Genomic DNA, 13,800 nt, shown 5'->3' with positions numbered 1-13,800 from the left:
GGCATATTTGCTTATTTGTATAAACTAGGTTTCTCTGTAGTTCCTCCAGCTCTTGAGGAAAAAGCAAGTTGGGCCTCACTTTAATTTTGAAAGAAGTGTTTACTTCTTTTCATAATTATCAGTATTGTTCTCTTAAATGCAAATCAAATCTTTGGCTTTCACACTGAAAAAGCTTTTTTCTTTTTGTTGTTGTTGTTTTGTTATTATTGTTTTGTTTTGCTTGTGTTTTGGTTTGTTTGAGACCAACTTAAGCAATAGGATATTCCTTTGTTCTTGATATTACCGACAGGTACATTGTTGGTTTGTAGGAATAGTGATAATAATAACTTTCAGTACTTACATGTTTATAATACAAAACTCCATATTAACAAACAAAACAACCACGTACATTTTGGTCACCTCAGAAAAATATTAAAGTCTAATAGTTAGACTGTACAAGGGACTTAAAGACTCTTAAGGAATACAAACCTGTAAACTTATGATCCTGGTGGTCCTAGTATCTTGCTCTTTGAAATTCTGATTTTTCCTGCGATTTACCAGCATTTACCTGATTAGTATCTGGAACTTTACTGACCTCTGTGAAAAGACTAATCCCATTTATGGTTCGCAGCCATCTTCAACATCAGGTCTTGCTAAGGGAGTAGTTACCACATATGATACTTCCTTCTGACCATATTAATCATGTTCTTCAGTCATTCTACTAGTAAAACAAATATAAGGGGAAACATAATTTTATGAATAAATGCCATGGTTATTGCTTTAATAAGCAGCATCAAAATTTTCAAATTTCAGAGATAATTTACTTTTCTTAGAAGTCAGTCTGTGGGCACCATGTATGTATTGTATCAACAGCTCAGCCTTTTTTTCCTTGGTTTTTGCAGCCATTTGTAGACACCCATGCGGGAAAAGCAGGGAGTGTGTTGCCCCAAACATATGCAAATGTAAACCTGGTTACACTGGCTCTAACTGCCAAACTGGTAGGTATAGAACTCATTAGGTTGCATAATGAATTTAATTGATAATTGATATTTCTAAAACATGACCTTTATCTTACACAGCTCTATGTCATCCTGATTGCAAAAACCATGGAAAATGTATTAAGCCTAACATTTGTGAATGTCCCCCAGGGCGTGGTGGAGCAACCTGTGATGAAGGTGATAATTCAAATTAAAAATCAAATAATAGAGCCAAGATAAAACTGTTTTTTAAAGCTTTTTTTAAAAGATAATTCAGTTACACTGTATATTTACTGATATATACTTATTAATGTTGGGGAGGATGTCTTCTTAATGTTTTCTAAAAATAATTTATTTGAATATTTTAAAAACCTCAATTTCAAAAATGAGACATCCAAAGAGTAATAGCTTTATCTCTCCTTGGTGAAATTGTTTTCAGAAATATTTTGGAGATTTAGTTTTAAGGTGCCATATCCCTACCTATATTTTAGCTTCCAGCAAAGGACACCTGATTATTGAACAACTTATCAAACATGGCTCCAAGAAAGTGCTAAATACTAAATAATTTGAAGATATTAGATGGGAAAAGGAGTCCTAAAAAGTGATTTTTTAAAACATGTGTATAGATACATAATTTCATTATTTCGGTTGAAATCTTAAGAGGGGAGTTGATGACATTCTTTAAATGGATAATATTAAGAAATACATTTATTTTTAATATAATATTTTAAAGAATATACTTTGACAGATGGTATCAATAATTATTAATAAACTAAGAGCCACACTAAATACTGTCATGGCAAGGCAAGGTATAAATTAACAGGTTAAAGTAAATACAGAGTGAACTAATAGAAACACTCAATATCAATAGTAGGAAAATAATTATGGAAATATAGAAATATTCTATTTTAGGGCAGGAATGTGTAAATCCAAGCCTCACTTTGCAGAAGAAACTTAAGATGGTCAATTTCCATTCAGCTAGCCACAAGTTAGCTGATGCTGATGATTTGTTGGTGTTTTGAGAGTATAAATGTGTATAATCAATCCCACAGAACTAAATTTCATAGTAAAAGCAAACTACACTTATTATAAATTGCTTTTACAAGAGAGTTTATTGTGGCCATGATTCATAAATATAAACAGACATTTTCTTGCTTGAGGGCTTAACTTCTGTCTGCAGAACATTGTAGTCCTCCTTGTCGACATGGTGGCACCTGCCTGGCTGGAAATCTCTGCACTTGTCCTTATGGTTTTGTGGGACCAAGGTGTGAAACAAGTAAGCAAAACTCTCTTGCAGCCTAATGTAGTGAAATTACTCCTCTTAATAGCTGATGGCTTTAATGCTAATGTAAACCTAAACACTAAAATAAAATACATTCCTGGGGTGCCTGGGTGGCTCATTCAGTTAAGCATCGACTTCTGGCTCAAGTTAACATCTTGCAGTTCATGAGTTTGAGCCCCGCGTTGGGCTCTGTGCTGACAGATCAGAGTCCTGAGTCTGCTTCAGATTCTGTGTCTCTGTCTCTCTCTCAAAAATAAATAATGTTTAAAAACCAAACACACATTTATGATATATTATGATGGTTGTCATTCTGTATATCACCAGGGGTGCCAGTATTAAGATACAGAAGTTTGTTCTTGGAAACAACTCTCTTCTTGACCCTATCCATGACCATTTCTTTGAGATAATAAGAATTTCGGTTTTTTGATTTGCATTTAAGTTTATCTTGTCTAATTTATATCTAAAATTATTTTCATTAATTAGTAACTAATAATTTTCTTAAATAGCCAACTCTTATTTACTATTCAACTCAATGATGTTCTTCTAACCCCGAGTCTATTACTAAAAAAATAACTTAATGTCAGAAGTGGAGACCCTTTAAAGCCAAAGTATAGGTTATTTTTATTTTTCACTCTGGATTTACTCATTAGAGTTACAAGCTACCTAGATAATACCCAATAACATGGTCAATTCCAAGCCTAATATAGCTTGCTGTTATTTTTATTCTACGACCTTAGTGATTTGTAACAGGCACTGTGAAAATGGAGGTGAATGTCTTACACCAGATATTTGTCAGTGCAAGCCTGGCTGGTCGGGACCTACTTGTGATACAGGTAAAATCAGAAATTTTTTCAATGAATAAGTCAGTTAGAAAAAAAAGTTAAATGCACCAATGTCCTAAACCAGCACCCAAAAGCATTAAACTAATCTGATTAGTATGAAGTTTTAATAGAAGTATCCTTTATTTGTATTTGTTTTTCTCTTGTATCAGACTGTAGAAGATACTTCAGCATTAGTGTTATCCATCCCAACCAGTACTTCTTTTTTTTTTTTATAGTGGAGAGAAACAAATCTTTGTTACATCTTCTCAAATCTCTCCGTTTTTTGTTTTTTTTGTTTTTATCACAACACAGACAGTCTCTTTCATGAAATATTCAGGCAACTGTGTTAAGTGTCACCATCATGCTATTCCACTTCTTTATCACAGTATCAGGCTTACTTTTTTACCACCAATGTTTGCAGTTACCTGTGTTTAATCTATTGTGATCTAATGACTTTTCTCAACATAAATTTCACCTAATGTTTATAGCTTGCCAACTATGTGTGAAGCATGATGTAAGGGGAAACAAAGATCAATTTGATTTTTTCCTTGACTTCAAGAGGCATGTCATTAGTGAAGGAGACACAGGATACAATTATTTAAAACAACTTTGGTACCAGTTGGATTATGATAAGCAATGTAGTTAATGCACAGTTCCTTGAAAGCAGAGAAAACAGAAATTCATTCTGGCAAATGCAGTTTGGAAGAAAATAGTATTGAGGTAGACTTTGGAGGATGGGTAAAGTTTGAGTTAGAAAATGGATTTAGGAGTGCCTCTCAAAGAGGAACAAAAGTAAAGAAGCCAAAACAGAGAATGCTTTGAGTGTGCTAGGACTTGAGCCCAGTGTTCCTATTTGAATTGAGATGGAGACCTAAAGAGGTACACACGTGGCCGCATGTATTTAGCAGATTACAGTCCAGTTACTGCTGCTGAAATGTCTTCTAATTTCCCATCATTGTTTTCAGCTTGCAGAGGGCATTCTGAATTCTAATCATAACTTCCATATTCTTAGCTTGGTATTGTTTGTAAACTTACTGAACAGACTTTCAAAGCCATTATCCAGTTACTTCATTTCTCTTATGTCTGGCAAAGTCAGATTAATTACAGGTTATGGCTTTTCCTTGCAGTAAAAATAAAATATTTCATTAGGCACCATTTTGTACTTCAGTGCAGCTTTCATTTTTTAAATAACAAAACTTTTGTGGTCTCTCTTCCCCCCGCTGTTCAATAGCTTTGTGTGACCCCATTTGCCTCAATGGTGGTTCCTGTGATAAGCCAAACACTTGTTTCTGTTCAAATGGATTCTTTGGTGCACAGTGTCAGAATGGTAATTATTCTTTCTTTGTGAATACAAAAAGGCATAAACAGAACGAGTAAATGCAAGACAAGTCTCAAAGGGGACGGTGCTATTTTTTTCTCTATTTCTTGTGATGTTACAATTGTGGCTGCTTAATGACTGGATCCTGGAAACGTATGAGTTATTATATAAAATATTTATATTTACTCACTATACATTAGGGTCCCAACTTTGACACTTGTCCATGCAGTTTTGTGGGATTGAGGTGTGAACCAAATAAGCAAAGTTCTCTTGGAGTCTGTTGCATGCAGTGGTGTCATTTTTTTCTGTCCTCACAGCAAAAATGTTTGACTTAAGGTCAATCTAATGCCCCCTATTACCTCAGGTTCCTTTCACCATTAACTTTATTAAACGTGTGTGAAAACCTAGCTATGCACAAGACTGGACAAGATGATGCCAGGATATACAGATGCATCATTTCCCCGCCTTCCTGTCCTGCTATTCCAGTACTTTTCCTGATACAGAAATGTGATGGATTTTTTCAGAATAATGAGTATGTCCTGAGGCTGACAGTGCAGTCTTGAATTAATGTCAAAAAATGAAATTTAAAATCTATTTTCTACATCTTTTTCTATTTGAACTTATGCAAAATGCAGAGTAGATTTTTAGTAAAACATGTCAGAGGCTGTCCTAATGTAATTCATAAAACCTATTCTTTTTTGGGCATGTTATACTTTGAGGTGATTTCATTTATTTGGAGGTTAGCTGGAATTCTTAGGTTGCAGTTGAGGTAGAGAAGAAACCATCACTGAAATACAGGCATACCAAATGAGTTTCTCTAATTAAGATTTCCTTTAAGGAACCAGTTTGTGAAATGGGAAGAAGTAAAGACCATGGAAGGGGAAACCTTGGAAACCAAGTGACTGTGTCTAACCTCATATTTCTGAGTTACAGGTATAGCTTTGACTCAGAATTTAAGAGGCAAATAAAAACTAATATCTCTCATACTCCTTGCAGTAGCTGTAAGATATAATGAGAAAATGCCTCTAAAATTTATGTGCCAGCTGTATAGCTGGAAAAGGAGGAAATCTCTAAATTATTAAGTATTGAACTAAAAGGTATCTATTGAACATATGTTAGAAGGTTTTAGAATTAGCTACTACATCTAAGACTGAGGAGAAATAAAAACTTGATCTTTATTCTTATCTGATCACATCCTCTTGTGAGCCTATCCGAGCCCAAATGGTGGGAAGGGAAAGTGGTACACACATTCGAAGCCACTGAATAAAAATAGGCAGAAAATGCATAAAATATGGAACATACATTGTGTGTTCTATAGGATTTCAAATGAGGAAGATAAAAATTGAACTAGCGACATGATGAAAGAGTTAAACTAGTCCATTCATAAGCAAGGCTATAATGTGTCGCTGGAGAGATGTGTAATTACATTTTATTTCCTTCAAATCCTTGAATGTCATGAGTCCATGCCACATGGTGGGTGGGGCTGGATCACGTAGCTCACTTGGGAGTCTGATGGAATATATGTGTGAGGCCTAGAGAATATATAGGCATATATGTAGGTGGATTTTCTCTTAAACATCCTTTTCCTAAAATGGGATTAGAAGCAGACAAAATCAAACCTGTTTTATGGCATCTCTTTATATTACTTAATTTACATATTGTTTTGTTGCATAAATGTAGTATTTATCTCTACACTCAAGTTTGTGGTGTGGATGAGTGTTGATTATAGCAAGGTTACCCATAATAAATTGGCCCTTTCTTTTTGTTTTAGTTTTAAATGTCTAACCATAGTCACGTCCTACAGTGTTTTTGAAATAGAAAGAATACCTTTTGTTCTATGATCATAAGTTGTATTAAGGTTATGAAGCAGATAATGTACTTTTTATAAAAAGTATCAAATAAACACCAGAAAAAGAACAGAAGCATTAATCAAAAAAGGTTCAATCTAAAAGACTAGAAATTATCCATTTGCTAAATTCATTCAGTTATTTTGTTCTTATACATAAAGTACTACATTTTCAGTTTTGAATCCATTTGAAATTAGTTGATTTTTTTCTTCAACTGTTTGGAAATAAAGAAAGTAGTTATTAAGGATGGGTCTCATTCAAAACTGGGAGTTAGTCTACAATAGCCTTGTTACCAAAATCAGTTAATTTGACATTTGTTTTTAATATACAAACTAAAATCCATTTAATTATCATTTCGAGAAAAAAATAAAGTTTTAAATTTCCAGGCAGGTTTGCCTATTATTTTTTTAAATAAAGGCATTTGATCGTCATATCTGGAAGAAACATGAAGCAATATAAATCTTCTCATAAAGGATGATAAATGTTAACTTCTGAATTCCATGGAGCAGAATCATATACACAGAAGACACTAGTACAGTGTAGTCAAGGTTATCCAATAAATATTCTTAACAGAGCCAGGATTTATTGTTAAAAGGACTTTTCACTAAATTTTTAAAGGAATAAGTCACATACTAAGCTGTGCCTTGATGACCTCAGTAGGTATTCGAAAGTCAGCTAAAAGTTATTTTCTAAAAATCATAAGATATATTGTGGGATTTTTATGTTTTCCACAGGAATAGGTACATTTCTTATTTTGAGCTAAGTTGTGACTTATATTCTTGGTTCTGATAGATCATTTTACTTTTTACTTCTAAGAAAGGTTAATTATAAGATAAGCTTCATGATTTAAGCACTATAATACCAAAGATGCCATTTGTTATGAACACCTCATCAAGACATTTCAAATTGTGCTAATCCACTAGCTGCTTAAAGCTACAAGCATTGGATTTTATGATTTAGAAAGGATAGTCTTAAGGACTTCCAGTTGTCATCTTTTTTATTTTAATAGCACATTTCTCTGCCTAAGACCCCATAGATAACAAGCACATGATGCAATATGTAATATATAATAATTGAATATGTAATATTCACAGATTGCTGCCATGTGTTCTTTTAGCTATCTGTCACCCTCCCTGTAAGAACGGTGGCCGCTGCATGAGAAATAATGTGTGTGCCTGTCGTGAAGGATACACCGGTAGGAGATGCCAAAAAAGTAAGATGCCACTAAATGTGTTTTTTGACTACAGGTAAAACACACACATTAAATAGATAAACTATTGCTATTTGAGGGCTGATATTTCATCCTTTTACCTTAAGGTATCTGTGATCCCATTTGCATGAATGGAGGAAAATGTGTGGGACCAAATATTTGCTCTTGTCCTTCTGGTTGGAGAGGGAAACAATGCAACACACGTAAGAGGAATGCTCCTTTTAAAACAATATTTTTATATGTTTATTTGCTTTAAACATCAAAGAGAGAGAGAATGAGCAGAGGAAGGACAGAGAGAGAGGGAGACACAGAATCCGAAGCAATCTCCAGGCTCTGAGCTGTCAGCACAGAGCCTGACATGGGACCCAAACTCAAGAACCTGTGAGATCATGACCTGAACTGAAGTCGAACACTTAACCATCTGAGCCACCCAGGTGCCCCTAAAGGAATACTCTTAAATGCTGAAGCCAACATCAATCAGAATTTACTACATAGGATATTTTCTTTTGTTTGTTTTGTTTTGATTTTTGATTCTTTGTTCCTACTTTAGGGGATTTTTTTGTGAACTAGAGTAAAATCCCAAGTGCTCTAAATTCATTCTTTCAGGTTAGCAGAGAAAGAGGATATACTGTATTTTCCAGTCTGTCCACTATGATTGCCAGGATAAATGACATGTCTTTAAGTCCTGTCTTCCTCTTTAGGGGCCAGGGGAAGGTATAAAAAATTACTGATTCTGGGGCACCTGGGTGCCTGGGTTGAGGGTCCAACTTTGGTTCAGGTCATGATCTCACGGTTTGTGAGTTCAAGCCCTACATCAGCTCACTGCTGTCAACATGGAGCCTGCTTCGGATCTTCTGTCCCCCTCTGTCTCTGCCCCTCCCCCACTGACACTGCCTCTCCCCAAAACAAAAATAATTCATTAAAAAAATTACTGATTCCTTGACCACATCTCAGACCAACCAATTCAGAACCTTCCTAAGTAAGTGCCATTGCTTTCAAGTCTGGCTAGTTTTTGAGTTGATAGCAGCTCTCATGCAAATGTTTCATTTCCCCCCCTTTTTAAAATTAGCAGCTATTATAATGTATAGGTCAAAGTGAAAAATAAGAAGTAACACAAATGTCCAACAAATGAGGGAAAGTTAAATCACGATGCATTCGATCAGTGGAACATGATACAACCATCAAAGTCACCTGAGTCAAGAATCAGCAATGATATTGGAAAACGTTCTTGATAAAATGTTAAGGGAAAAACTCCTTTGAATCATTCACTTTTAACTGCTTCTCTTTTTCTTTAGTGAAACTTTTTGTGGTTTATGTGAATACTTGACTAGCAAATTAAAATTTTAACTTGTTTGTGTTTCTATTTGCAGCTATCTGCTTGCAGAAATGTAAAAATGGTGGTGAATGTGTGGCTCCTGGTATATGCCACTGTCCTACCACATGGGAAGGAATGCAGTGCCAACTACGTAAGCCTACACAATTTGTTTTACAAGGCATAGTGTGGGGAGAAATCATAGAGAAAAAACAAATCCCAGAATACTTATATATTAAAAAAATGGTTTTGGAAATAAGAGGAAAACTTATTCATTGTTATACCCATTTAAAAGAAAATATGGTAAAATATATTAGTATTTTGTGTGATACAGATAACTCCAAATTATGGTCTGTGGGCTGCCTTTGAAGTTCTCTCAGATGTGCTGAAGAAGGTTTTTAATATATACTTTAAATATTTTTTCATATTGTGAGAAAAATACATATCTGTCATGAAAATTATAGAAACTATTAAAAAGTTTCAAAAACTAAATGGCCCCAGATTCTACCACCCAAAAGTAATTCTTATTATGATTTTAGTATTTTAGTAGATTTCCCTTTTGTTTTATTTATAAATTTTGCATATATGGGTCTTCTGTGTATTGAGGAAAGTCAATTATCTAATTTTGAAATTTATGAAAACTTGATGTTTTCATAAATTTAACATATATAATGTTAAAATATTAACAAAGATTAGCTTAATGGGGAAAACTGGAAATCTCCTCCCCCTCAAATATTTTCAAATGATCAATAATTATATCATTTCAAAACTGGTGATCCAGTGTATCATAAACTGAAATTATACAGTTGGAAAAATCACCATGTATTTTTACTAAAAATACCAGACCTACTTTTTAATGTCTTATGAACCATACTTGTTTCCATATATCACAGATTCTGCATATAATTTTCATGACTCTTAAACTGTATTTTATTAGCAACTGCTATTACAATTTATACATTTTTCATCTTAGGAAAATATTATCAAGGAATTCACTTCTAGTACTTACTTAAGAAATATCTGCTCAAAAATCACTAATTCTCATTGGAAGTTATATGTCATAAAATGCTAGAAAAAACAGCCATCACCCTGAGTTTGGGCTGCTTATTCTGGAGAGAGGTCTTTGTGGACCATGAGAGAGACTGATAAGATATTAAAAGCACGTTAATGTGGAAACGTGCCCCAGTAAGTGTGGATCGAGGCACTCTGAGTGCGACCTGAAGATGTGCAATCTGTGCACCTTGCAGCACTTTTGCGTGAATTTTCTAAATCCCCTTTCTCAAATGCTTATTTCCAACTTCCAGAAACTCTCAATATTGACATTATCTGACCAAGGTATCTTACTGCCATCTGCTGGAAAGCTATTGTAACAAATATGCAAATCTAGGATGTCTGCGATGTGAAAAGTGCTCCCTCAGCTGTGGGGCTTTGTGCATTGCACGACCTGCCCAGCAGGCGGCAGCACAGATGAAAACCTAATCTTTAAATGCTGCACTTATACCAAAGAGAATATTTTTCTTGAATTTTGCAAGTTTTCAGTATGAACTATGGAAGCAGATACCTCTCCCAAAATAGCTGTATATAATTTTATATTATGCTTATTTTCACTGAATATGACTTAAGTGCATTTTCCATGTGCTTCAAAACAATTTTGAATGAATTATTATATATGTATATAATACATACCACTGTATATAACTCACTTGAATTTTTCCCTTATGTTGAACATTGCAGTCATTTACAAGTTATTACTAGGGTAGGTAAGTAGATGATAATATAGGTGGATAGATTAAGTAAATGATAGATAACTAGACTGATATTGAAGTACACTGAGATAGATATAGGTATTTTTAAATTTCTTGAGAAGAGAATTTGAGGATGAAATTGCTAGTGTAAAAATCTTTAGGAAGTTTCTAATAGAAACTTCACATTACACTTCCAATGATAGCATATTAAATTGTCAGTTTTCCATACATTGGCCAGTACTGCATTGTGTCTTTTAAATCTTTGCTAAATTATTAAGAAGCAAATTATGACTATCTTATATTACTGATTTGAATCTCCTCTAAAGAAAACAAAAACATACAGCCACTATTTAAACAGTAGCCAATGAAAATTTTGTTTGCTTTAATAATATCTTTATAGAATTATGAAACTGTTGTGTTGAGCTTTGGGTGTTTTGTTTTTTCATGTGTGTGAGTATGTGTGTCTGTGTGTTTTGGCAGCACAAGCATGGGATTGCAATTGGTCATTCATAAAATCTTATGGTCATTTTTTATGGCCAAGTTGCCAAATGGCTTCAGACCAGCAGAAGACAATATGTCACAAGTATTTGTGTCAAAGAATGGTATTGTAAATTTTTTTTATATTCCAGCAATTTGCAAACAAAAGTGTCATTATGGAGGCAGATGTGTATTTCCTAATGTGTGTTCTTGTCGCAATGGATATTCTGGACTGAAATGTGAAAAGAAAGTACAGGTATTTTAAATTTTAAACAAAATAAATATTAGATATTGACATCTGCTATCTACTCAGATATTTTGCTTAGCAATTGACATCTGTCATTGTTTTATTTTCATTGATTTCCAAATAAAAGACAGGCATGGATTTACTATTTGCCATTTTGAAAATACAAACAAAAACAAATTCATTACAATACTGTGGTTTGAAAGCCAGAAAACAAAAGCTATTGAGTGCCTATTTGATCAGCTGTTTTGAGAATGGTTAAAACAATAAAAATGTGAATTCTCTGGTTCAAAGGCAGCTTTTACACATATATTATTTCGTATTATTTGAGATTTTTATGGCACAGAAAGCCCCATGAGCTCAAAAGCTTTCAACTCCACTTTGACATACTAGATTAAATGATTTCTCTATAATCTATTTTTATTTCTTTACTACTTGAATCCTTTCTCACATCATCTTCATTCCCACTAATGGGAATGTTTCTCAGATCGCATCTGGAGACATATCAAGGAAAGAAAGAACAGAGGGTCACGGGGAAGACAAAGAAAAACAAAAAGAGACTAGCTCAGGAACATCTCCTGCTTTACTATAACCTGGCCTTCCAAATTCTTCACTTTAACTCTCACTCGAGCTTTATTCTGTTACTCGGTGTCATTGCTTTCATGTATTTTTTATATTTCTTTGGCTCCAAAACATAGGGTAAAAAACAAATTTCTTTTTAGCAGAAAACAACTACAGCTGGTGGATACTGGGTATTCACAGAACCCCCCTGGCTCCTCCCAGCTCCCTTCCAGCCTACCTTCCTGGCCCCTCCTCAAGCAGCCTGAGGTAGTGAGGGTGGAAAAAGAAATGGAAGATAGTGATTGGGTTGAGTTGCTAGAATTGCAATGAAAACAATAACAGAGAATTAATAGCCAGAAACAAAGGACCCAGAGAAAGGAAAAATGGGCAAAAGAGGTGCTAAAGAGGGGTAGGTGGATAAAAGGCTTTGAGAGGCCTCAGAGCTTGCTGCCCGGCTGCTAATTATATTTAGCATTGGCCCTGCAACTTGTTCTCTCTGTGACCTTCAGCAAGTCTCAGCTAATTCATCTGTAGCGTGGTGCTAATAACACCTAATCATAGGGTTGTTAAAGGACTAAATATGTTAACATACGTGCTGGTATGTAAAAAAAACACTATGTAAGTTTGTTACTGGTTATTACATTAAACAGGCATAGAGAGCCATGGAGAAGGAAAAGGATGAGGAAAGAGACTAGAGAGAAATGTTGCAATGCATTGAAAACAGTCTTTTCCTGAAGGGTATCAGGAAAAAATGTACTTGGTTTTATTGAGCATGGGTGTTTCTTGAATGTAATTCTTCTTCAAGGTGGAGTTGGTGTAGTACCAAGCTCCATTTAGTCACAACTATTTTGATACTTAAATATGATCTGGGGGCACCTGGGTGGCTCAGTTGGTTAAGGATCCGACTTCAGCTCAGGTCATGATCTTGCGGTTTGTGGGCTCAAGCCCCGCGTCAGGCTCTGTGCTGACAGCTCAGAGCCCGGAGTCTGCTTCAGATTCTGGGTCTCCCTCTCTCTGTCCCTCTCCTGTTTGTGTTCTTTCTCTCTCTCTCAAAAATAAACATTAAAAAAATAAAGTAAATAAATAAATAAGATCTGGATTACACCTCAGTTTTATGAAAGCGGTATTTACTAGCAAATGTAGAACCAAAAGCTTTATGTATTAGGTCAGAGAGGAAGAGGTAGCAAACAATGAGTAAGGGTTAAATGGTTTTCTGATATTAATTAAAACTTGATTTCTCACTTCTTACTACAGACCCAACGTCATTAATATCAAGTACATGGATCACAAGCCTGTCTTAAGAATGGAATTTTTATTTGGAAAAAGTTGAAGATAACTACTTAAAGTTTATTTGAACATCATTTTAAAAATTATTTCGAAGACTGAAGAAACTAATGAAATGTAGAATGGTCTTATCTGTCATTGTTAGAAAAAAGCAAAGAAGAAATTCAGGTAATTTGAACTGACTTTGAAATGTAATTTGATATTTACATATTGAGATGATGCATTTGATATTCAAGACATTCACATTATCTAATAAATTGAGTATCTCCCAATCCTTACAGTGATGGTTGGTGTCTTTATCATCAGGGATCAGTCAGCAGAACAGAAGCCATGTGATATCCAGATATAACATATTTAAAGCAGAATTAGAAACTCTTAGGATTGTTGGAAGGGTTGGGGGCGAGGGTGGGGAGAGGGAGAAGTAGAGGTTAGGAAAAAAACTACTGAAGGTCAGAGAGGCTGATCTTGAAGATGTTAGCCTAAAGCACCAAGCCGATGTTTTTCAGCCTTCTTGGAGCTGCTGCAATGCTTGAGAATCTTCAAAAACTCCACTGACTGTCGCGAGCTGTCATTGTAGAAAATTTGCTCGGAAGCCCCTGTGAATCTTTTATCTATCCAAATATCTTGATGTAAATGCCTTTGAAAAAAATAATGACTTCCCACTTCCATCTTCTTTCTCTCTAGAAAGCTTTTGTTATTACCAACCATAACTGAGAACCATACCGAGAAGGGGATTCTAGAAA

At 34.7% G+C, this 13,800-nt stretch overlaps 1 protein-coding gene across 1 annotated transcript in view; it reads left to right on the top strand.

Annotated features, from left to right (window-relative positions):
• VWDE (von Willebrand factor D and EGF domains) overlaps positions 1-13,335 on the top strand; it is a 73,481-nt gene extending 60,146 nt beyond the window's left edge. The window contains exons 21-30 of the mRNA XM_029957382.1: positions 882-977; positions 1,059-1,154; positions 2,137-2,232; positions 2,976-3,071; positions 4,291-4,386; positions 7,342-7,437; positions 7,542-7,637; positions 8,805-8,900; positions 11,121-11,224; positions 13,028-13,335. Of these exons, the coding sequence (XP_029813242.1) occupies positions 882-977; positions 1,059-1,154; positions 2,137-2,232; positions 2,976-3,071; positions 4,291-4,386; positions 7,342-7,437; positions 7,542-7,637; positions 8,805-8,900; positions 11,121-11,224; positions 13,028-13,042 (887 nt within the window). The 3' untranslated portion in view covers positions 13,043-13,335. The remainder of the gene's footprint in view (positions 1-881; positions 978-1,058; positions 1,155-2,136; positions 2,233-2,975; positions 3,072-4,290; positions 4,387-7,341; positions 7,438-7,541; positions 7,638-8,804; positions 8,901-11,120; positions 11,225-13,027) is intronic.
• The last annotated feature ends 465 nt before the right edge of the window (positions 13,336-13,800 follow it).

Source organism: Suricata suricatta, chromosome 2 (assembly GCF_006229205.1).
Source record: "Suricata suricatta isolate VVHF042 chromosome 2, meerkat_22Aug2017_6uvM2_HiC, whole genome shotgun sequence".
Classification (NCBI taxonomy): domain Eukaryota; kingdom Metazoa; phylum Chordata; class Mammalia; order Carnivora; family Herpestidae; genus Suricata; species Suricata suricatta.
This window is presented reverse-complemented; position numbering and strand designations above follow the sequence as displayed.